We start from the raw sequence: 26,420 nt of genomic DNA, 5'->3' as shown, positions 1-26,420 counted from the left end.
AAAATGATATTAAAAATTCAGTTTAAGAAAATTAGAAAGAAAAGATTATTAAAATTTGAATATGAAAAAATAAAATCATCCAAAAAAGAGGCTATTAAAAAAAAAAAATTTCGATCCAAAAAGTAACCAAAAAAAAAATAAATATAAAAAAAAATCAGTTTAAAAAAAGAGACCAAAAGAGACTGAAAAAAATAATATTTATTTAAAAAAAAAAATTGGTCTAAAAATAAAAAGACCGAAAAAAGATTTCTTTTTTAAGGCTAGAGTACACCGTATAACTAATTTTGATAATCACGTGGTAGCACGATGATTTTAAAGTAATACAAGATCAGATCGCTCTGATAAAAAAATTGTAAAACGTGCCAAACCAGCTTCAAACTTGATTTATAGACTCCTTGCGGTCTGCTCTGCACGCAATATAAAAAAAATATTTTGTTTTTATTTTGCCAATATACCTTAAAATATATACGAAGTCAAAGAAAGGTTGCCAATTTTTCGGTAAGGCTGCCAATTTTTTAGTTTGTCATAAGTAACATCCTTAGAATCTTTGTATATACATTAAAAAATCTTTATTTTTATGGTTTTAAAAGTAAAAATTTATATTTTATAATATAGTTTTAGTATATGATATAATATATTGAAAAAAAAAGATATTAATAAGGCGTTTTACTTTTATAGAATAATGTCGACTCAAATTTGGTTTGAAGAACTAAAAAAGACAAACGAAAAATATGTTAATTTTCAACGTGCAGATAGAACATGGCTTGTACGAGATGATACGAAGTTACTTAATATATTACCTTGCCACCATGTTCTATCCAAAAATGATCATGCATATCAACTCTGTACTATTGCATCAGTAAAACCCGATCCTGGACAAACAAAATGTTGGGTTCCCCTTATTCCTGGTTATAGTATTATGTCAAAAATTGGGACGCATTTTTTGCGGCTTTCTATTAGTGAAAGTAATAATATTTTACAATTTGAATGGATTGATTATGGTAATGATAGCACATTCAGGGGAAATCCGATTGCTAGTGGTAGAGATAGCAAATTTTTTCAATCTTTACGCCAATATGTTGAAAATCAAAGAGATATTAAGGGCAAAATATCTATACCTAGTATTCTTGGATTGAATATTTATGAAAATGCAATGTACCTTCGTAGTGTTATTTATCACTTACATAGTGAAATGTTTTTATCATCAAAAGAAGCTTATAGCGCTATTACGAAAATGAATAAATTTACAAAATCATTGAATAAGCGTGCTCTTGAACTAGATAAGGAATGTGAAGAGGAAGGATCGCCTAACAAAAAAGTCAAGAGTGGCCTGATCTTTTCAACTTCGGGACACAAGCTTACGCCTCGACAAAGTCAAGCCCTAGTATTTAAATTTCACACCGTTCAAAACAAATTTTATCAGGCTAATAAACGTTTAAAACGAGCACAAAATAATCTTGAAAAATTAAGAACACTGCTTCCATCTCCTAAACAAAACAATAATAAAAAACAAAAAGAACTACTTGATGAAAAAATTAGACAATTAAAAAATGATGAAAATCTTGGTAGCAGCATTATATGCAGTACTGAATCATTCCTATCTTTGGCCTTAACACAGCAATGCTCCTGTGGAAATAATGATATTTCACAAAAAAAATGTAAAATATCTTCGGGTGGATTATCAGTTAAAGTAGTAATTCAATGCAAAAAATGTAAAGAAACTTCATCTTTTCAAAACGAGCCTTCAAATGTGAATTATACAAAAGCATTTGCTGCTGCTACATTGTGTAGTGGATTGAATCGTCAAGAGTTTCAAAATGCAATGTTAACTATTGGAATTACTAAGTTGCCTAGTAAAACTATTTATCATAAATATCAGAAATCAATGAGTGAAAATATCAAAAATGTTGCTTTAGAAAATACTAGAAAAGCATTATATGCGTCAATTGATGATGCTAAAAAAAAGGGGAAAAATGTTTTAACAGTCGGATTTGACACATCATGGTCACATGTACGTAATGCATCACAAGCTAGTGGGGAATTTATATATCATGGAATTCCCGAAGGTAAATATAATTTGTTATGTTTATAATATTTAATAAATTGATAAATTTATCAAATTCTATTAATAGGATATACTCGCAAACCAGTTGTTGGATATTTTGTTGTAGAAAAAAGTCGTGTTAAAAAAGATAAGAATGGAAATAAAACAACAGTACATCAAGGAAATCACGAAGCAAGTTCTAAACAAATGGAACATGCAGTACTTATTGGAATACTTGAAATAGTGGTTCCCATTTTAGAAGAAACAGATATGCTTTTAGATATTGTAGTAGATGGTGATCTTGATAGTAATAAAACTTTGCGTGGGGTAAAATGTGTAAATAAAATTTTTCCTGATCTTAAACACTTAACGCGTAATATTAGGAAAAAATTAAATTGTAAGCAATTTTATATTATTTTTATTATTTATTTTATTTAAATTATTTATAAAGAATTATTTTACTATAGCTAAAAAATGGGAGCGTTATTCACATTATGAAGACGTAATATTACAATATTATAAAAAATGTATATTTATTGCAGCTGTACAAGGAGAAAACAAAAAAGATTTACCACTTACAACCGAGTCAGTAAAATATGCACAAGTATATGGGTTAACAAAACATTTATGTGGTGATCATTCAGAATGTTGGCCAGAAGTATGTTGGATAGCCCAAAATCCCGAATTGGCACTTTGTGAACCAAATCTTTTAAACAGTACATCTGAAGAACGAAAGAAATTTACTGAAATGCTTGGTGAAGTTTTTCAATTGAATGTTGGACAAAGTCTTATAACGGATGCTAGAACATCTCAAAATGAGGCATTTAATAGACAAAAATTAAGTTTTGTTTCAAAATTAATTGATTATTGGAAAACATATTCTGTGCGACATGCTTTAGCGGTGATTCACAATAATTCAAGTTTATTAGCAATGTTGCAAAATGTGCGTACTCAAGCAGAATTAGATACATTTTCTGAAAATGATGTACAAAATATTGAACATATTGCTGGTAGACGTGAATTGCAAAGACAAAGAAATCACCAGGATATGGATACGCAAAAAGCTGCTAAAGTTGCAAAAATTGTACAACAAAAAAAGAATTTGGAAATGTTTGATTTTGACCAGGTATATATTTATTATAATCACATTACTTCAATATTAATACTAATGTTATATTATAACTATGGCTATAAGAGTTTAGTTCCATATGGACAAAAAACACGTGTTGAATTAGAATCTAAAACATTTTGTCCTTCTTTTGCAGATTTGATTGATGGATTTTATGATGTCTCAAACAAATGTATTGGCTGTCAGTCCTTTCCCAAACAATTTCCAAATGGATATTGCAAAATATGTAATCTTTGGAATGATTTGGGATTTATTCAAAGAATACCTGAAAATAAAGTTCAAATAACGGATGATAAGCTACCATTCTCCAAACATATACCAGATTTAAATCAGATACTTAAGCAAGTATTTGGATTTTCAAATTTTCGCGAAGGACAATATGAAGCCATATGTTCATTTTTGGAATACAAAGATACTTTGGTTGTGTTGCGAACTGGAGGTGGTAAAACTTTATGTTTTGCAATGGCTGCTCTTGCTTCTTTTCGTTTAACCATTGTTTTTACTCCTTTAAAGGCATTGATTGATGATCATGTGGTAATATCTTATTTTTGTTTACAATTTTTTTTGATATTTACCAATAATTTTTTTGAATTATAGAATAGTCTTGTTCGTATGGGAATTCCTGCTGCAGGGCTTTATGCATCTACAGGACAATCTTTTGAATATCAAGAACGTGTTTTTTCTGAATTGTCTTTAGGAATTTTACCTATCTTATTTGTAACTCCTGAAAAGTTAGAAAAAAATAAATCATTTCATCAATTTCTTCAAAAAATATATGAAACACGAGGAATTCAATTTGTTATTGATGAAGCTCATTGTATACTTGATTACAACAATTTTAGGTAAGTGTTTTAAAAAGAGTATAATAAAATTTTGAATTAATTATAAATTAGAATTCTGTATTATAGAGATTCTTGGACACGTTTAGGAAATCTTAAAAAAGACTTTCCAATCTCTCCTATTATGCTATTAACTGCAACATGTACAACATCTGATGTTGAAGATATACGGCAGAATTTAAATATTTTACCAACCAATTTTACTATTATTCGTGGTACTTCATTGGCAAGACAAGAAATTGATATTCAAGTAATATCAAAACCTTCAAAACAAAATTTATATTCTCAAATACAAAATATTTTGGTTGGCTTGACGACTGGAAGATGCATTATTTATTGTTCAGGACCTAGTTCTTGTCAAGAATTGTTTCACTATCTGCATGAAAATCTTTCAGCATTATCATTTGGTTTGTATCATGGCGAATTAGATGGAGAACAGCGTAAAATGGCAATCAGAAATTGGAAAACAGGAATTATTCAAATTATGATAGCAACTAATGGTTTTGGTATGGGGATTAATGTGCCAGATGTATATCTGATTATACATACAACTATTCCTTTGTCAATGAGTATGTATTGTATTTTTTTGCTAATGTTTTATTGTAAAATCATATGCTAATGTGTCTTTGATTTAGCAAATTTTATACAAGAAATTGGACGAGCAGGACGTGATGGAAAACCCTCAAAAAGTATTGTGTTTTATTCAAGAAATGATATACGAACCTTATTTTCAATAATTACACAAAGAGAAGAGAGGTATGATTATTTATTTGTCTTTTTTTTTTTAATAATAAATTTTGACAATGGGTTAGTCCACCGCAAGAGAATAATAGTGAAACATTAGCAAAAAGAGTAAGACATTATGAGGGTCAACAAAAAATATTACAAGTGGTTCACTTCTGCGAAACAAAATATGTTTGTCGCCATTTATTGATTGCACATCATCTTTCATGGAATGAAGATATTTCAAATGAAGCATGTGGATTATGTGATAATTGTTTACTAAATTCAAACAATAATCCGGTATGGAATAACTTTTCAGCTGATGTGGTTAGACTGCTAAAAATTGCCAAAGAAATTTTGGAATCTAGAAAAATAAGTGAAATGATACCTTTGGATATTGCAGCAGTTTTTTGTAAATTAAAAAGAGCCAACGAACTTGGACTTTCAGAATTATCTATTTATAATGAACCATTTGAACGAAAAATAAAAAATAAAGAGAATGTTTTATTTGTTATAGATGATCTATGTGTTAAAGGCTTTTTGATTTTGAATTTTCAGCTTCGAAAGACAGCAGCTTTGACTAAAAACTTTTCATTCAAACCAATAATAGTTGGATTGGGAGATAATGCTGAAGAAGAAGTAACACGTATTACATGGCAATATTGTTTCAAACAATAAATTATTTTTTTACAACGAAACTAAAAATTTAACTTTATTAATAATTTTAAAAGACTAAAAGAAATAAATACATATAATACGCGTAAAAAAAAGTGAACTTGTCTTCATAAGTATGAATATTTGTATATAAAAAAGCTAATTATTTTATTAAACGTTAGGTTTTATCGAAAAAAAAGTTTTGAACACGAAAAATTTACATATGCACTATATATATGTCGATCATTTTTGATTAGCCATTATGATTAGTGAAAAATGATCTACAGTGTGTACTCTAGCCTTAATCAACGTATAGATAGTATAGATAGTATTTAATGGTTTTATTACACAGGAGTATTCGTTACAGTACGATTAAAATATCTTTCAGAAGTTATAAGAATATATACAGTACAAACAAGCTATCTTGGTTGGGTTTCGAACGCCACTGTGCCGTTATTAACAAATTATTTTTTAGAGTACAATATTGAGCTAATGATTTTTGTCAAAGCCTTTTATTTATAAAACTATTAAAAAGTATGAATATTTTTTAAAACTAATATACTGTATACAGGAAATTTAAAAAAGAATATTATTTAAAGGCTAAAGGAAAGTGTTTTAAAAATATATGTAAACGAAAATTATTCAATAGTAATTTTCTTTCCAGAAGAAGCACTCTTTGGAAGTTTCAATTCAAGAAGTCCATTCTCAAATTTAGCCGTGATATCTTCTGCTTTTACATTTGGTGGTAATGAAATACTACGAGTGAAAGAACCATAGGAACGTTCTTGAATAATAGTTTCTCCTTTTTCATATTTTTGTTCTTTTTTGGTTTCACCAGAAATTATAAGAGCGTTGTCACGAACATCAATGTTAATTTGATCTTTATTCAGTCCCTACAAAATTATAATATTAATATATACGAAATTAAAACGACATAAGAAAGGTTAAAAAAAAAAATAGTTAGATACATACTGGTAATTCTGCATTGACGAAAAATTCATTATCGTTTTCGTGAACATCTATTAAAGGAACAAAGAAAGTATTATTTGTATTATGTCCACGACCAGAACGAGTACCACCACGTCTGGCTACGCTCAAATCTTTAATAAAATCATCGAATATATGATTAACATTGCTTTGGTAGAGAGACATTTTGTACGATTTAAATTTGAAATTTGGTTTTAAAAGATTTTTTTTTTTCTGGTGTTATTTTTTATAATTATTGTTATTTGTATTTTTGATAAAATTAGTGTCTTGAAATGCCGGGATTCAGGATATATTTATATTTTTAAGAAATTTCCGCTAGCAATTTCTAGTAAATTTTTTTGAATTTCATGGAAGCTTCACGAAAATTCTATCACATGGTAGAAACAATCGCGTAGATTTTTCCTTTTTTAGAATGTGTCAGCCAGAATTTATTGCCTTTTTTGGATACTAACAGGCATTATTGTAAATCCGGCCTGAAATGCAAATCAAATAAAATTTCCGGCTCAATTTATTTCCATAAATCCATAATATCGACACTTTAATTTATTCGCCAGAATTTACAATAATTTCGGCTGACAGTAAATTTCACAGTTAATATAATTCGGATAATGATGAATTCTATGGCGAGCCGTGCTTGTATTAATATATAAATCATTCATATAATAAATAAATAAGGAACGACAAATTTTTTTTTTATACATTTTTATGGTGTTATATCTACGTAATCGACGTCGATTTGTAATTGTACGAACCAATTAAATGATACAAAAATAATTTATCAAGAATAATACTGTACTAAAACAATTTATTTCTTAATTATTGAAATTATTTATTTGGTTAAAGACTGTTTTAAAACAAATATTTTGTACATATCGTTAAATAACCGTGCGTGATTATGGTGTCGATAAATCTGAAGGAAATGAATAAATTCGAGTTTTATCCCAGATTTATCCAAATTTTATCCCGGATTTTATCCAAACTTTTGGTTAGAACGGCGGGTCATACCAAAAGTGTCAGAACGATGAACACTTTTATCGGATGTGGTCATTCTTTTACGTTAATATGTATCATATTTTACTAGCATCCGAGTTCTTTTTGATCGTTTTACAATATGGTGACATGTTCAACATCATTTTCAGGAGATTTGTAGATGAAATCCTACATTTTTTGGAATGATTATGAATCATTACGTTCAAAAATACGTGAAAATGTGAAATGGGATGCAAAATAATCTGTGAAATCGCGATTTTCAGCTAAGGGTTGTCAGTTCTAATTTCTAGATCTTAAAAATATAACGTCGCTATGGCCACTCACAAAAAGTCTTACCGCAAGTGTTGCTAAATCTTTGGTATTTACTTTAAACATATGATAACAAAAGAATAGTATCTAAATTAATTTTTGTTAATATATGATTAGCTAATTCAGGACAGATTGCAAGTGATATTTATTGCGTCATAGTATGAGAAAAGATAACAATTTTATTTAAAAGTTGGTTACGTGAGTGATTCAAAAACAGCTTAAAATTTTGTAAATAACGATTCATGAAAGTACAACATTCTGTACGATACCGCTTCAAATGTAAATCGGATTCAAATCAGCAAATTAACTTTGCTTGATAACTTTTCGTACAAACATTATTTTAGTCCTACAAACCTTAACCGGCCAGTTAAGCTAAAGAACATGACCGCTCAATCATTTTCCTGTAGTTATAGAAACCACATTTAAGATGTCCTTATGGTATGACAGACCAATGATATGTGATTCAACATTAAATTAAAACTATCTTGCCATGATAGACCGTTAAATCTTTTAACACATCGAGCGACAAGTTGTCTTTAGCATTAAAATATGTTATAATAAAAAAACATATGGTACATAATTGGGTTGTTTTAATATTTAATTAAGTAGTTATAAGTTAATGTAAAGTAGTACATATACACTTTTTAATTAAAATCAGATAATAAAATTAAATACGCGTCTCTTTAAAATTAAAAAAAAATGATATAATATATTTTTATTTTTATTTTTATTTTTAACATAAAGACAGAACATAAGTGCAACAAAAACATGTAGTTGCTACCATAAAATAAACTAAACTAAACATTTAAAAGGTTGTAACCTATTCCACTCATGAGGCCCCGCCTAATACAAACCGAGAACTAGAGGCATGACCTGTTCTATACATTACGTAAATTATTATTAAAGAAAAAATAAAAGAATCTAAACTTAAAAAAAAGATTGTTTTCTATAAAAATGATCTATATTTTCATAAGCATTAATATAAGTGGTCCATCCTCCCGCATGTAAATAATTGACGTTATGTATACCATCCATAAAGGCGTAAAATGATCATCACGTTGAGTATGTAAAGTAAGCGAAGCTAGTTCCTGGAGGGAGGGTTGTGAAATAGGAGTGCTACATGGAGAGCGCCCAATTGTCCCGCGATCGTGTTGTAAATAATATATACGAAGCAATTTTCACGCTCATGTGATAAGTCTTTTTTTTTATAATATTTAAATGAATTTTATGCTACAATAGAGTTTGATATGAAAATATAAAATTATTATTTTCTTAAATAATTATGTCTCCTTGATACATTAAAATCGTACACCTTTCCTTAATAAAAATGAATAAATACTAAATTCTAGAACGAAAAATATCTAGATTATTTAAGATTACTTAAAACTTCATAAGTTTAATTAATCTTAGTTCTTAACGTTGAGAATTAAAGAGTAAACGATCATTTTAACACAAAAAAAAATCTTTGTTTGATTATAAAAGCTAATAAAATTTCAACCAACAAGTTATTCACAAGGTAAATAAGTTACTAAGTTGATATATAAAGGATTCGCATATTTTTAAGAGAAATGCCGCATAGTATATAAAATAACAAATAAATTTATAAAACTAAATTAAGGTATCAAAAAGTGAAAATGTAAGTTCACTTACAAACTAAAAAATAAAGGTACTTAAAAAATTATGTTGACAGCACTATAAATTTCAATATATATAAAAATATAAAATTTTATTACATTTACTACATTTACTCTAAAGTTACAGTAATTATATCATCAACCCGTAAAATTTCACAATCAAAGATTTAAGAAAGAAGAAAGGATTTCTTAATTAAATTCAAAATCTTTAGTTCCTTGGTCCCACCAATAACAACTGTCAAATTTTTTAATTATTCCTTCTTTTTTATATCTTTCTATTATATTAAAATTAAAATCAATAATTACATTGGAAAAGATTTGTAAAAACATAGGATGTCTTCCCTTCCAATTATCAAAAAATAATTTATAGGATTCTAATTTAGGTTGCCCATTAATATTAAATTTAAACTTATATAAACTAGATGATGATGATTTAGTAAATATTTCAAATAACTTATTCCAATCAAATTGACCTTCACCAATAAGTAGATATAATACTTTTAAATACTTACAACTAATTAACAATGGTTCTAATTCTAAGATGCTACAATTTCCAATCTTTAATTTGAGATACTTAATATTTGGGCAATTTTGATAAATAGCTTGAATAAGTATTTTACTCCTAGTTTCATCATACCATATACAATCTATTTTAATTTCAACAAGAAATCCTTTTGTATTTATTATTAAACTTGTCATGACATCAACTGGAACACTACTAGATCTTAAAATTTGTAAATAAGGAAAAGATAAATCTTTTAGACAATACCATGAAGTGGAGATACTACGTATTTTACTACCTAATTCTAATTTTTTTAAATTTATACAAGATGAAAGAAGTTTTGTTGGGGATCTGGTAAACTTACAAAATTGTATGGTACTTGCATGTTTAGTTAATGAATTCTCTAAAATTTCATAAAATGAAATATCATCAAAGTGAGTACGAGTTAAACTAATATCAGATAACTTTTTTTGTTCTTCAATCAACTTAATAATTCCATAATTATTATTTTTTAAATTAATAAAAAGTTCTAATTTTCTAATTGACTTACATGTTTCTGTTAATATTGTTATAATATTATCATTTACATCAGTATTACAACTAAGAAATTCGATTTCAGAGAAGCAACGTTCAGCTCCATTAATAAAATTTATTTGACTATCAAAATTTTGATATACATAAAGGTGACTATATTTCATATTTTCATTAATAAAAATATTAAATATTTCATTTTGAATATTTGATATTTCAGATTTTTCGTTGACATTTTCGTCAATTATTCTCTGGATTTCATCTAAATTTAAATGTTTACAGTAACTAATATAATTAAATAAAGGCTTTTGATCAAAATCGGTGAATATCATATGTTCCCTTATTTTGTTTTTTGTTACATCTGATAAATGTGAATTGATTACATTTAATAATATCATTCCGTTCTCACTATTTAAGTGTTCCCAAGGATTTCTCCATAACATTGGAATAATTATTTCACACCAAGTTTTATTAACTAAAAGACATGAAAAAAGAGTTTTTTTATCATCATCTTGTATTTGTTCGAATACCAAATAAAGAATATCCCTATTTAAATTGGACATTTTTTTTGGTTATTTTTAAAAAAAAAGAAATTTTTTAATTATTTCCGCCAAACGACGTAAATATTTGTATTTGTTTATGTTGCACAATTACATAATTGTGATATCATTTTGTTGTTAAAAACTTAAAATACAGATTTTATTAGTATAAAGAGCAGAAACTTACACAGTCAAAATGCGTGATAGTTGATGATATCATAATGTACTACAAGATTAACTACTAGTGCAGTAATAGTCTAGTAGATCAATGAATCGGAAAAAATATCTCCGAAGGATTTGATTTAACTTTTTTAATAACAAAAATAAGACCATATAATAATTTATGTAAATTTTGATTTTCCTGTGATTTAATTGAATGATAATTGTATTAATTCCTTTTTAAAAGACAAAAAAATTCAATAAATTACTGTATACAGTAAATTTCTAGTTGGAATTTTCCAAAATTTAAACAACATAAAAATTATCTATCAGATGAATAATAATTATACTGTTTATTAATTATCCTATTTTGTAATAATTAACCATTAGGCACTTCGTGCTGAATACCTATAATATTGAGTAAATTAAATTTGATTGGTTGATCCCATGTTCCGCAGGAGCCTGGGAGTAAATTTTTCCTTAACGATCTTATAAAAATGTATGAAATTATAATATTTGTAGAGCATATTGATTATTCATCCTTAATTCACTATCAACCATTTTGTCTACAATAAAAAATAATATATCAATTTCAATTAGAAAAGGGATCATAAAGTAATAATCTAAGTTGCCACATGATGATACATATTCAATAAATGATTTTTATGATAATATTTTAGGTGTTCAGTTGCTATTACAATTTACAAGCAATATGAATACTTTAATACCAGTAAATTTTTGAAGTATGGATTTGGAGACATTAAACTTAAATTTCTAAACAAATTGCAAATAAAAATAAAATTATCGTGAGCGTGCTTATAAACATTGGGGCTACTCTCCATAACACTAAGTATCATTATCTTGAGATGCGCAGTGGTGAGATCTATTTCATTGCCAGAAATTTAGTTTATTTGAGAAATATTAACCGGGAAAGGTTTAATATATTTTATTTTTATTTTTATTTTTAGCATAATGACAGAAACAGAGGTGTAGCAATTACTCTAAATTAAAGTAATAAAACAAACATTCCAAAGTTGACACCTAATCTCACCCGTAAGATCATCCTGCATAATACAAACCGCGAACTATTTTGGCATAACCAGTTCTATCCGTAGTATTAACAAAAGGTAGCAAAAATCCTGTCTAATACTTTCACAATAATTACTATCCTCCCCGTATTGATCTTTCATTTTTACTCAAATGTCGTCTGTAAATACTGTCATAGACGGAATGATACTTTTAATAGAAGACTATGATATTGTCCTAATGAAAGAAGGTCTATTCGTGGAGGGGCGAAGCCGCGAAGGCAAAGGTCAAAATGGATTCCCGATTTTACATCTGTGATGTAGTTAGGTTTACAGGAAATTTTCTCTCAATGAGGAACCTCCTCATGATGATATTTTGGAGATAATTATTTATTTATTATTTATGTAAAAAAAAAAGAATACCCAAAGAAAATAATCATTAAATCTTTTTTTAAAAATTAAAAAAATAAAAAAATAAATTAGATTACATCTAGTACAGGTGATCATTTGACGATTAGTTCAATCTCTTTTTCTCATTGGTTACGTTATAAGACAAGTTGATGATTTATTTAAAGTATCAAACTTAATCCCTATAAAAAAATTGGGATACGTTTTTTATAAAGTTTTTATACGATTTTTTTCCTTAGAAATAACGTATCATAATAGGATACGGAAAAATGCACAATTCCGTATCACTAAAAATATGGTTTGGATACGGAATTTGCACGGAATTCATATGGAATTTACATGATTTGATCACTGATTTTATCACGAAATTTATACGATTTGGTCACTGAATTTACTATTTGTATTACAGTTTACTATAATTATATTTACATAAATCTAATTTTACTTTATTAAAAATAAAAAATAAACAAAATACAAATACATTATGAAAATTCCCTCCTCATTAAAACCACCTATTGCAATCAAAATTATCTATAAGTTCAGGTTCATTTGGAGTCAAACAACCTAAAAAAAAACAAAAAAAAGAAACATAAGAACGTCTAACTTAATTGGAAACAAAACCCCCCTTCATATAGTATCTGCAATCGTCCAAGTCACCAAAGGTCAGCATTCCTACAAAAAAAGAAAGAGAACTTCAGAATGTCTGACCTACATAAATGAAAGAATTATGAAGCAACTGATGAAAAAGAAACCAAAACAACAAAATAAATCCAAAACTGACCTACACTCTGAAGCAACAAAACTGAAACAACCTACAAAAAGAAAAGAATCTGAACCCAACTTACAAAAAAAAAAAAGAAAATTTGAACTGACCTAAAAAAGAAAAAAATCCTAACAATCCTACAAAAAGGAAAGGACTCCCAAACTGATCTACAAAAAAGAAAAAAGAAACTGAATCTTCTCACAAAAAAAAATCTGCTGGCCTATGAAATAAAAAAAGGGATATATATAAATAAAAAAGAAAGGGGAATAAAGAATAAATCAAAAAAAAATATTTTTTTAAAAAGAGGGTAACGAAGTAGGAAAGTTAAAAAAAATTTTTTTTTAAAGGGAGGACGTCAAAGTTAGAAAAATAAAAAATTTTTTATAAAGAGGAAATAGAAATAGAAAGAAGAAAATTTTTTTTACAAAAAAGAAGAGTGGGAATAGTGGGAATAAAGAATAAAATCAAAAAAAAATTTTTTTTTTAAGGGAGTGACGAAAAAAAAATTTTTAAAGTGAAGTACGAAAAAAAAAATTTTTTTTTAAAAGGGGGGTAACGAAAAAAGAAGAAAAATTTAGAAAAAATAACAAAAATAAGACAAGAGAAAAGAGAAGGAAGGGAAAGACAGAAAAGAAGATCGGAAGATCAAACTCATCAAAGTAAGGGTTTATATAAAAAACAAAAAACGTATCATAACAAAACAATAAACAATCACGTGATCTCGTGTTATGATACGAGATTTTTGTAAAATTATTTTCTAAAAATATTAAGTTTAAAAATTCCGTATACATTCCGTATGATTAATTTTTTCCGTATACATTTCGTATACATTAGTTTTTTTAAAAAATGTTCAAAAATGAATTGCTTATTAAATATACGGAATTTGTATGCGGAATCTATAGAAACGTACATAAAATGTATACAAAACGTATCCTTTCCGTATACATATTTCTTATAGGGAATGTTAATGAATTTGTTGGAAAGGGAAATGTTGCTGACAAATTTAATATAAAATGTAGATACTTAAAAGTGGATGAGAGAATTGATAATAAAGCGAAAAAAATCCATAAACAGATTCTTTTTCTTAATATATTCTACATTATTACAAAACAAAACCATAAATACACAACTCACAATAAATAACATATTAACTGAAAAAATATTAAAGGGCGTGTCAACTTGATTCCTGACGCCACCCTAGTTTAACTACACTAATGATCCAGATGAACGAAAAAAGATTAAGACACGTGTCATAATGATAATGCGATAATAATTTTTGTAATCGATAGGATTAAAACTGTTATATAGTGAACCACCCCTCCAGGCTCCAGTGCGACGATGAATATGTCAATTTGACCATAAAGTATTTATTTTTTATGCATCCATACTATTATTAATTTTTTTCACTCAAAATACTTTCGAATTAATAAATTATAAATATTTTATTATATTTAGTTAATTTACTGGCGACATTGAATAATTGAAATTCAATATACATATGATTATACAAGAATAATAGAAATATTTCGTAAATGGCAATTATTCGAATTAGTTGATCATATTATTGAATGTGTTATCTGATCACGAAATAATTCCATCATAATTATTATGTAATAATTATTTTTATATGATTAATCTGTAGAATAGCTGAATACTATAACCACATATATCACAGTTGAAGCGATGGGATCTTGGTTATTCGTATAATACAAAAAAAAAATGGTTAACGGTAAACGGATTGGAACACTATGTCAAGCACTTGCCATAATTTACATCCTGACCATTATCGATTTCATCAGCCTTGCGTTTATGCGTCAAGGCTGATTCCATCTGCACGGATGTCTGAGAAAATCTCTTCATAAAAAAAACCATAATTAACACGAGCCTAATAAAAGGTTTTGTATTGCGAGAAATAAATGAAAACATATAGTTTAGAATTTAAATAGTTTAATGTTATGAGAGACATTGTTAATTTAATGTCAATTGCAAATAGATTTGTTGTTATATAATTAATATTAATAGGTTAATAAAATTTCATTAAAAGTAAAAGTAATAGAAAGAAAATAGTTTATAGAAAGTTGTGAAAGCTAAAAGTAGAGCGAAAACTATAGTAAAATAGATAATAGTCACACAGGTTAAGATTACAATATATTGTATATATATAAAATTAACTTAGTAGAACTTAAAATTCTGATGATCAGGATCCGTTAAAAATGAATTATTGAAAAAAAGAAATCGTGTAACATTTTTGCTGCTCTGTGGATAAAATTGGTTTAACATTCGAATACATTCCAAGAATCTATAGTACCATGAAAGTGCCAACATTTATCCCCATCATTATTGAATGGGCCGCGCCATTTATCATCTTCAGTAGACGCAGCAACTCTAAAAGCAAGCCAATATGATTTCACATTATCAGGAACATTCAAGCTATAACCTCTGTGAGCCCAATCGCCCTCTATGTCAATTGCACCAGCATCACCATGCCAATCAAAGTCCCCTTTTTTATTTTCTAAGACGGTTGCAGCATTAGTCCATGTACCAGCAGTTACCTTGTTATGTATCCATACGGTATGGTCCGCATACACTTATTTCAATAGAAAGTTATTAAAACAGATGATTATTAATTATTTTGTCATGACTATTCAAAATTTACCTTCAGTGAACGGCGTTAAGGCTTGGATAAAAATGATTGCGACGATTATGGTAAAAGAAACGGAAGACTTCATGGCGAATAAGCCTTTTTTCTTTCAGTAGAGTTATGAATTTTTTCGGTGGGTGAAATGGAGAGCCTTTTATTAGATCACTTGGCTGATCTCATTCATGTGAACAAAAATTAGCAATAAATGTGATCTCCATTTTACGTTCTGTTTTATCCCATATAATACGGAGAATGATGCAAATTTGGATCACATAGATGCTCAAACAAATGACATGGTTGATTGTTTGATTATTAACAACTACTGTAACCATTACTTAAAAAAAAAAAACTTTATCAATGAAAATGTAAGTGATAATGATAATAACAAAAATTATAATAAAAATATCTTCCTTCCACCTTCTTTCAACTTTTTTGACGAGAATCATACTCTAGGGTTGGTCTTTGGCCGGCCTTTATTAGGGAAGTATTGGGTTTTGGACTTGTCCAATTGGTTTACAATTTTGGACTGTCCAAAACTAGTTTTGGACATAGTTTAAAACTGTTCAAAAGTTCTAATATGAAACTAAAATAAAATATAAATATAATGTTGGAATATTAAAAAAAAGTAAATATTTAATAAATTAAATGATAAAAATTAATGTAAAATCAAATAATATTAAAAATAATATTTAAAGATTTTAGTAACAATTAAAATATTAGCCAAAATTAGTCATAATTCTGGCCAAAATTAAATTTTTTGTCATGTGATCTGTCCAATGAAAAAAGGTTTGGTTTTGGACGGTCATGGTTTGATTAAGGGTATAATAAACTAGATCTGCGATCTCCAGAATTCAGTAAATCAATATTCGGGTATTACTGGCAATCTTTATTCGCATGGGGATGCTAATCCTTATTGATTTGCAAGGGATGAACCTGATCATACCTAAATAAAAAAGGGTTATTCGATTCCTTAACGAGTATTACTCGTTTTACACTTTACCATATATGACCGAGTAATATCATGGTATACTCAGGTAAATAATTTTATAAAATTTAAAAGTTTAACGCATTTTTATAAAATTGTTCTTTACTTCACTACCAATATTTTAATAAAATATCATTTACTTATTTCAACTTTTTTCCGTTAGTAACCTTAATTAAAATTAAATTACATTAATAAAATGAGTAGTTTTTGGAAAATAAGATTCATATTACTGCAAGTTCATTTATTCTTACCATATGGAGAGTGAATATTAATCAACTGCTCCTTAAAAAGAGACTTTTTTTTTAATATATTTTCTATAATCATTTTCTACTTCCGGATAATATCCGGATCATCTATAGAGCCTGCCGATAAAAGATTTTCCAGTTAACTGTTGATGAGTGTTTCAGGACCCCGAGCAATATATATATAGGTAACAAGATAGGTAAAAAAAACTTATAATAGCAAACACAACATGTGAATTCACTAATTGCCCAAAAGTAAGCAATCAAATCATATGCCCTTATAAATTTTTAGTACGAATTAAAAATACGTTAATAATTTCCAATTATTATCATTTATGTTTCATTTTATTAATTAGTTAGCGATATGCAATTTAACATTTCATCATTTTCATTCCCTATTAGCTTAGTATATTACCATCAATTAAAACTTTTGTTTCTGAGATATAATAAACTATGTCAGATGGTACATGATGTCACTAATCGAAATGTTTTAAAAGTCATTCTTTTGATCAAATGTTATTACAATTTGTTTCTTATAGCTGACGACGATCTTATTAAGAATTTTCACAATTAAACAAGAGGTCATTTGAGCTTGGCATGTTTTTAGAACATCAGGATCAATATTCCAGTTACCAAGTTGTCTGGAAATCTCATGTACAACAGCCTCATGAGCAATTGGAGTTTGAGGAAGAGAGATTAGCCTTCCATTTTCAAAATTAGTACGAACTTTAAGATATTTGTTAATTTGTTCAAGTTCCTCTGGAGTGTAAGTACGGGTGAGATTCAATTTGTTTAAGTCTAATGAAAGAGAGAATTAGCATTAAAAATGTTTGGTGCACACATGGAAATCCACCTTAAATATTGTGGAATTATGTGGAAATCTGAATAGTTCCAAATTCCCCGTTTGGATTTTGAGTTATTCCAAGACATCTAACAATATTAAAAAGGTGTATCCGGAGATAAGATTTAACCTATTCATTAAAAAAATGGAATAATTTTGTTAACAAATAAATCAAATTTAAAGTAAAGTAAATTTAGACTACCTCATCTAAAAATTCTGAACTAATATCAGAAGAATTATTTAAACTTTTCAATGCATATCTATACCATTTTTGATTTTCAATATCCCAATAATTAATATTTCCTTCAGGTCATTCAGCTGAATAAATCTTACCAAATCCACTTTTGAAATTTTTTGAAATTTTTTGAAAGGTACCCATTCAATATACACAGTGAAATTCGATAAACCGGATCTATCGGTTCCACTAAAAATATCCGGTTTATCGGGATATCCGTTATAACGAAACAATTTCAATATATTGAAAATCTATTATACTGAATTTTTAAAAAATTTTCATGCTAATAAAACTAATATACACTATAATTCAATTTTTTTCATCTTAGTTTTAAGTAATAGATGTCATGAAAATAAATATAAAATATTTTTAATTGAATATATAAGTAATACATAACTTCAGCCGGAATTAAGATTTTTATAATTCTGGCAAAAATTAAGATTTACCGCATCACGTTACTTAAATTTTATTGGTTAATGATCACGGGATCCGGTTTATCGAATCAACAAATCTCTTGAAAAATCATTAATTAAACATGTAGATACTGTCCAATATCTAAGAATTGGTTGGGATCCTACTACAAGATTTCTTTCATGCTTTGTGAACTTATTATATTTAGAAATCCAGAAACCATTTTCATAAATTGGTATGATCCAAATAATTTAAAGAATTTGTCGTTACTATTTTAAAATTTTAAAGATTAATTATATTCCATTGATTACTATAGTAAATAATTGAAAACACAACAGGAAATCTTTCTGAATTAGTATACATTGTGATAATGTCATATATTACGTTGATTATAAAATACTTATTCAAGCAATTTATCAAAATTGTCCAAATATTAGGTATCTTAAATTGTCATTAGATAGAAATTTATTGATTCCAGAATTTGAAAATTTGTTAATTAATTGTCAATGTTTAAATGGATTAATTATTAACATGTGCAAAGATTATGAATTTAGTTGGGTAAGTTATTTAAGTATTAGACAAATCATCACCAATTAGTTATTTAAATTTAAATTTTATTCTAAGGTATTTAATTGTAAGATATAGAATCATTTTTTCTAGTTGGAAAAATAGGAATCCTTTATTGTTAAAAATAAGTCATTCCGGAATAAAAGGGGTAAATTTAACCGAAGAATATAAAGTAAAAGGAGTGATTAAAAGTATTATTGAAGATTTTGAATAATAGAATTCACTTTCATTGTGTCTGAAATTTTTTTTTTTTATTTTGTGAAAATAAAAATTTTATCAGAAAAAAGAATTGATAATATTGACATTTAGAGTGAAAATTTGACATACCTTGTATATCCTTGATATTCTCACGGATGATTCTTATTTAAAAAGAAAAAAGTATAAGGTGTTAAATAGTTTTATGATCGGAATCAAGATATAAATAAGTTCTGTGGAATATCCTGATTTTCACGCCTGCGGCCTAAATAAATAAATATTGAGACAAAATGTAAATGGTTCGAAATAAGCGGAATAGAATAGGTTAGTCATGTTAGCAGTTGCTTTTACGACAGGATCAACTTAATATTGATTTATACAAAAAAAATTATGTATAATTTGTATATATTAAGATGTATTTATAAATTATATCAACAGGTTTTAAGTTAATCATTTAACTTCGATATTTTCGATATTTTCGATATTTAATTTTAGCTGTTTTTTTTTTATAATTAATAAGCAATTTAGATATAGGTCGTCCTATCACTTTATTCACGTATGGAATAAATATTACCAGAAAAAATTTTTTAATCCAAACCTTAGGAAGAATGCACTACATTATTTATTGATTTAATTTATATTAGTATTTACATGCAAATAAAATAATTTTTTATGTAAAAAAAAATTGCCTTTTTATTTTAAAAAGGAAATTTACATCTATTTTTCATCCCTTAAAACTATCAGTCAGATCATTTGTTAAATTATTTACTGATCATTTGATTTTTTCAATTTTTTTAATTCTATTTATTTTAAGGAAAACCATCAAAGTTTGGAATTTAACCGCAGTATTTTGAGTTTTTGGAATATATTTTATAGAAGATATATATCAGTCATGTAAAATGACGTAATTGAAAGAAATGAGAAGAAATATTTTTTAGGCTGAAAATGCTATAAAATTCTCCTATACGGAAAAGAAAGTGAAACCAAGCATGAAATTTATTTATTTTGATAGAGTTGAGGCGGATTATGTGGTAAACATTTTAATAAATGGTGGTCCCTGTACCACCAAAAACTGACACTAACCAGATCATCATTTTGGCTTTAAATATGAAAGAATCAGATATAAATCAGGCGTTTACCAGCCTGAGTTTTGATATCATGTTTAAGCTTATCTAATCCTTATGTTCTATTTTGTTACATATCTTGTCAGTTTCATCTTGGCTTTCCCCTAGGCTCTACCTATACTTCTACCTATACCCTATACCTATGTCTATATTTATATATTTATAATATTAGATAAAGCCATAAAGGTATATAAAAATGCCATAATGGAGATGTCTGTAGGGATCATCTTATTACCACTCGGCTATATATTTATGGTAACACAGGTGACATATTATGCAGGTGACTAGAGCTTCCGTTTGAAATTAGGACATTCGAACATTTCGTTTGTAAATTATAGTTAAATCTATATTTAAAACTGAAATATTAAAATTCGAATCTTCAAATATGTCATCAGATTCGAATATCATCTGATATTTGAATGTCATGTAAAATGTTTTATAAGATTTGAATCTATTCAAATTTGCCACATGATTTCATTGATTTGACGCCTATTTGTGTACACTGTACAGAATAAATAGTTGATAAAAAAAATTCTTCGATAGACGATATTTAACTAATTTTTTCTTTTGATTATTATAAATTTATTATGGAAGAAGGTCAAGAAACAGAATATACTGTAATAACAACATTGAAGAGTTTAAAACCAGAAAAAGTAGAAAAATTAATCTTTTTAAAAAGAAATTCCAATTTACTTGATATCATGTAATTACTTTAATTTGTAACATAAAGGAAATAATATAAATATTAAATAAAATAAAGAAATAAAGACATACAGTAATTTTACTAAAAAAAAATAAAGTTCGTAATAAAATTATGAAATTCGAATAGATTCGAATATCATATATTAATTCGAATATCATGTGAGATTCGAATATCATATGATTAATTAATTCGAATATTATATGATATTCGAATCATATTCGAAATTTTATCTCAAATATTTTCAAACATTCGAAATACAATTTGATTTTCAAACGGAAGCTCTACAGGTGACAAATAGAGGACAAAAAATCTAAGTCGCTGAAATAAATATAAAAAACGTGAACGAGGCAGTCACGTGAACGACAAAATGCAGTTTCAAGTAATTCGAAAACGGCGATAAAACAAATTAATTAAATCAATTAAATTATATTATTATCTGTTTTAGGTCAACAAATTAATTAAATTAATTAAATTACATTATTATCTACTTTAAGTCTAAAAATAAAAAATTAATCTATCTATAACCTTTAGTTATTATCATCTGTTAACTCCATTAACTCCCTTAGTACTTAGTACCGTTAACTCCCTTAGTACCTTTAACTCCCTTAGTACCATAAACTTCCCCAGTACCGTTAACTTCTTTAGTACCTTTAACTTCTTTAGTATCGTTAACTTCATTAGTACCGTTAACTCTCTCAGTACCTTTAACTTCCTTAGTACCGTTAACTCTCTCAGTACCTTTAACTTCCTCAGTACCGTTAACTCCCTTGGTACCATCAACACCATTAACTCCCATAAAACTCTCATAATTGAAATTTGGGTCATAATTGAAATAAGGATCAGCTGAGTAATCGTAATTTTCGTCAATTTCATTGGGACCTTTATTAGCATCTCTCATATTAACACCATAATAGGGACCCGAATGATATTTTAGGCTTAACTGTCGAAGAGGTACCGATTCAGAACAATTTGGATCTTCAGCATTACATTCAATAAAGGCAGATGGATCTTGATCAGGATTATTTATATATAATTCTTCACCAAAATGTTTGTAGGACCCAATAAATGGAATTGGCCATGATGTAGGTAAACGAGGAACTGGATCACCACGAACTATAGTTCTTATTGCTCTTATGTTTTCATCAACATATTTAGCAAACTTTTCATCACCAATTCTTGGTTGACCAAATGTAGCAAGAAACAATTTTTCATTATTAGCTAAATCTGGTTTCTTTTCTATAAGATCTAATGCCGAGAATGTAGCAAGTGCTATGATAAAAAAAAAAGACTGTTAAAAAGTTGTAATTAAATATGTGATTTTTTTTAAATTTATTGAACTCACCACCACCTAAACTGTGACCCATAAATCCGATCCTGAAATCGGGATTTTCTTGGATTAATTTTATAAGATCATCAGTAACTTGGGGTTGAATTTGTTCCCAAGCATTAAGAAATCCATGGTGTACCTTGGTATCAGGTTTAGGAGAATAAGTATCTTGATAAATGACAAAGTCAGTAATGTAATTTCTGATACTTCCTGGTTGCGTTCCTCTATATGATACGATGATTAATTCTTTTTCTGGATGCGTGGCTATGAAACCTATATATTTATTATTTTGTTAGTAAACGTAAAAAATTAACGATGTGTGGCACAGTAATAATATAAAATACCCCTTGTGTTAAGCCGTTCGTTTTTAAATTCTTTAACCAATTGGGTACCCGCATTTGCCATACAGATGTCTCCACAGTTCCAATTTTGAAGAGGAGAATTAATATAAGCAGCAGCAGCGAAATTAGCGCAGCTCTGTAACACAGGGAATGATGTAATGGGACCAAGAGTATTAGGTACTGGAGAAGCTTCGATTAATACTGATAAAAAGATTAAAGAGATTAAAGTAATTAACTTGAAGGATAATGTGTGTTGTAAAAGATGTGAAAAGGAGTTATGCGTGTATTTGGTAGAAGTTGCTTTGCAACTTGAGGAAATAATTTGCTGCTTCATTGCTTATTGCTTTACAGAGGAAATGTTTTAGTGTAATGTTTTAGTGTAAAAGAATGAAATGCTTTCAGGGAAAAAAACACGTTCTTTTATACGTTTTTTGGAGTTATGATCGCATCTTTATTGAAATTCAAATAATATATATCAATAGATTTGATAAAATACACTGTAAATAATTCTCAATGATTGGATATTTTCAGTGATCGGACACTTCATATCTTATTAACTAAATCATTCTTTACTTTATTTTCTTTAAAAGTCTATTTAAATTGTTAATTACATAACATTTAGTAAAAAAGAATAATTTCCGAGACTTTTGATTATCAACTATTTGGCCGTATAAAGCAAATAATCCCGAATTTTTTTTTTTAATTGACACAATCCCGAAATTTTTTTTTTCTGATTCACGCAATCCCGAAATTATATTTTGTACATCTTGACAGAGATCATTTTGTATATAAAAGGGGGATCGTCTAAAGCGGGCAAATCACATGATTCGATATAATATAAGCGGACTAATTTTTTTTATAAATTAAGATTAATATAAACTTGAAAATCATAAAATAAGCATATCTTAACCTGCTTTAAAAGAAAAAAAAAAAGTAGATTTTTGAATACTATTAAGATTTTTCCCGATCATATCCAAAAATGAATAGACAAAAAATGAAAATCAAGTAAATCGAAAAGGGCATTTGAAACCTCATTTTGTGCTCTAAGTAAACTTGCGGAGCAGGCCAAAAAAAACTTAGTAAAATTGTTTAAAAGGTTGTGAATATATGGCAAAAAGTTTTATTTAGAAAAAATAGTTTTTCCGAAGTCACGTGATTTTACGTTTAGACGTCCTCTATGAAGGTTAATACAAATCAAATATTGAAGATCAATGACCATATGTATATATATATATATATATGATAAACGAAGCACTTTATTTATTTATATGAAGAACATACAAATTATATAAAATAACTCCGGAGTTCGACAATTAAGTAAAGCCTAATGGTCGACAGGACATTTTCCCGACAGGAATTTTCCCGACAGTTATGCACGAACACGTGATCAAACGGCCAGCGTTAAGCTGTCGGGAAAATGTCCTGTCGGGAAACGGTCCGTAAACGAAACTTAATACCTCCCTCATTACCAAACCTTCATCCCATAGTTGTAGTACTATTACCTTATAATCCTAATTTAATTTACGTAAAATCACGTGACTTAAACCATATATTTTTTGATTTGCAAAAATAAAATTGATCCCGAATTTTAATGTGGGACAAAATCCCGACAGTATTTACGAATTAAAAAATAAATTTCCGAAAATTTCCGAAATTGCATTTAATGCCGGTGGGACAAAATAAAGAATAGTTAGAGTATACCAAAACATGTATACTTAAGTTAAACCAATATAGTTAAATCATATTGAAACAGAAAAAGTTAATAGAGAGAAAAACTCTGAAACGATATCTAGAATAGCAGATTAGATTATTCCAATATAAGTAAGTTAAACCAATCTAGTTAGATTTTAGATACGCTTCTATAATCTAATTATACTTATATAACCGAAATTCTATAATCTAACTCTACCTCTATAACCCATCCATACCATATAACCTGGTTACGGTACATTTCACCGAAATCCAATTCACCGAAGCCATTTCGCCGAAGGGATGTTTCGTAGAAAAATCACCTTTTCTTATAATATTATCAAATTGATCCATTCAAATACTATATCATGATAATTTTTAATTTGTAATCGCCTTTTTTTAATGAAAACGTCAATTTGTTCATTCTCACTGGTCCATTTTGTAAAATTTACTTTTAAATTATTTATTATACATGATTTACATAAAGTACTTAAAATTATTCATACTTAAGTAAAAACTCGTTAATAACGTCATAATAATTTATTAAACAAACTTTCTTATCCGATTCTCTTATCTATTCCTTTTTACCAAGATCATCATAATATAATGGACCATCATTCCATATTGCTATATGATAATTTTATTATATGGGATTCATTCAGATATTACATCATCATGATGAGTTTTAATTTTAATTGTTGTTCTTTAATAATATCATCAATTTCTTTATTTTTACTGGTCCATTTTGTAAAATTTTCTTTTAAATTATTTATTTAACATGATTTAACCAATCATTCGCTACATTTGTATATTTACTAAAACATTTTTTACATGTTGAATGTGTTGGAATTACTGGAAGTGACATTGGAAACATTGGAAAAATTTTTTTTTGAAAATAATATTATATTTAAAAATTTTTTAACAATGAAAAATACCAAATTTTGTAAAGAAACCAATAATTTTTTAGCGTAACAATGAGTAAATATAATGTGGCGCAGTAAACACAGATGATTATAAAGTTACTAAAATAATGGTTAAGTATTAAGGCTTAAAAGACATATTTCATATAATTGTTTTTTTCAAGAGGTCATCAAGACCATTTAAATGATGTCCATTTTGGTTACAGAACGATTTCCCAACATCCATTTTCCTGACGTAACCTTTTCCTGACAATGATTTCCCGACATGACAAAATCCCGAATGGACATTTTCCTGAATAACATATTTTCCTGACATGACATTATCCCGACATGACATTTTCCTGAAATCAAATTACGAAATACGATGATTTAACTGCAAAAAAAAAAAAAAAAAATTTTTTGATATATAATAATAATAAATTAATAGAAAAATTAATTTTTATGTTAATTATATTTATTTAATTTACTTTTTGCATAATATTTTCTTAATTTTTTTATTAAATTAACAATGAATTTATTATTTTACAATTATTACATTTATCACGTAATTTATCTTAATTGAGACAATTGTTTTTTTTAAAAACACAATTACGAGATTTCACATATTAAACATATTATACTAAAATTACATAATTTATTTTTATTTTTATTAATTTATACCCTTTAATAAAATTAAAATTCAATTAATAAAGCAGCTATTTTATAAAATTTATTATTCTTTGTTTATTGTAAATAGCATTAAAATATCCTCAATGCTTTCTTATACATAGTATAATTAAAACAACAAATTAAACAGGCGAAAGGAACCATATATATTTACTATAAATTTAATAAAGTATTATAAGTGAAAACTTACAAATTGAAAAAAAATTAAAGGGACGAACAAGCTTAGAATCTTTAAATTTTCGGATCCTTCATACCAAAAATTTCAGGAAGGATTTTTTCAAAAAATATATCCATTTT

At 27.2% G+C, this 26,420-nt stretch overlaps 5 protein-coding genes across 5 annotated transcripts; 1 reads left to right on the top strand and 4 right to left on the bottom strand.

Annotated features, from left to right (window-relative positions):
• Nucleotides 1-682: 682 nt before the first annotated feature.
• On the top strand, nt 683-5,413 carry OCT59_015950 (uncharacterized protein; the record flags this gene model as incomplete). The annotated part of the gene is made up of 8 exons (XM_066132160.1): nt 683-2,066; nt 2,133-2,441; nt 2,512-3,170; nt 3,240-3,707; nt 3,771-4,015; nt 4,082-4,581; nt 4,648-4,768; nt 4,825-5,413. The coding sequence occupies 8 exons, from the start codon at nt 683-685 to the stop codon at nt 5,411-5,413; spliced, it is 4,275 nt and encodes a 1,424-aa protein (XP_066003176.1).
• A 614-nt stretch (nt 5,414-6,027) lies between these two features.
• On the bottom strand, nt 6,028-6,541 carry OCT59_015949 (uncharacterized protein; the record flags this gene model as incomplete). Its single annotated transcript, XM_025309376.1, has 2 exons — nt 6,028-6,282; nt 6,362-6,541. 2 exons carry the CDS (start codon nt 6,539-6,541, stop codon nt 6,028-6,030), a joined length of 435 nt encoding a protein of 144 aa, XP_025175844.1.
• A 2,903-nt stretch (nt 6,542-9,444) lies between these two features.
• OCT59_015948 (uncharacterized protein) lies at nt 9,445-10,905 on the bottom strand (the record flags this gene model as incomplete). Its single annotated transcript, XM_025333069.2, has 1 exon — nt 9,445-10,905. The coding sequence occupies one exon, from the start codon at nt 10,903-10,905 to the stop codon at nt 9,499-9,501; it is 1,407 nt and encodes a 468-aa protein (XP_025175845.1). The 3' UTR covers nt 9,445-9,498.
• Nucleotides 10,906-15,509: 4,604 nt separating this feature from the next.
• OCT59_015947 (uncharacterized protein) lies at nt 15,510-15,965 on the bottom strand (the record flags this gene model as incomplete). Its single annotated transcript, XM_025318552.2, has 2 exons — nt 15,510-15,823; nt 15,893-15,965. The coding sequence occupies 2 exons, from the start codon at nt 15,963-15,965 to the stop codon at nt 15,510-15,512; spliced, it is 387 nt and encodes a 128-aa protein (XP_025175847.2).
• A 5,777-nt stretch (nt 15,966-21,742) lies between these two features.
• OCT59_015946 (uncharacterized protein) lies at nt 21,743-23,182 on the bottom strand (the record flags this gene model as incomplete). The annotated part of the gene is made up of 3 exons (XM_066132159.1): nt 21,743-22,449; nt 22,523-22,780; nt 22,852-23,182. The coding sequence occupies 3 exons, from the start codon at nt 23,180-23,182 to the stop codon at nt 21,743-21,745; spliced, it is 1,296 nt and encodes a 431-aa protein (XP_066003175.1).
• Between the last annotated feature and the right edge of the window lie 3,238 nt (nt 23,183-26,420).

The sequence above is a fragment of the Rhizophagus irregularis genome, chromosome 24 (assembly GCF_026210795.1).
Source record: "Rhizophagus irregularis chromosome 24, complete sequence".
Lineage (NCBI taxonomy): Eukaryota > Fungi > Glomeromycota > Glomeromycetes > Glomerales > Glomeraceae > Rhizophagus > Rhizophagus irregularis.
Note: the sequence above shows the minus strand (reverse complement) of the source record. Positions and strands in the feature narration are given on the sequence as shown.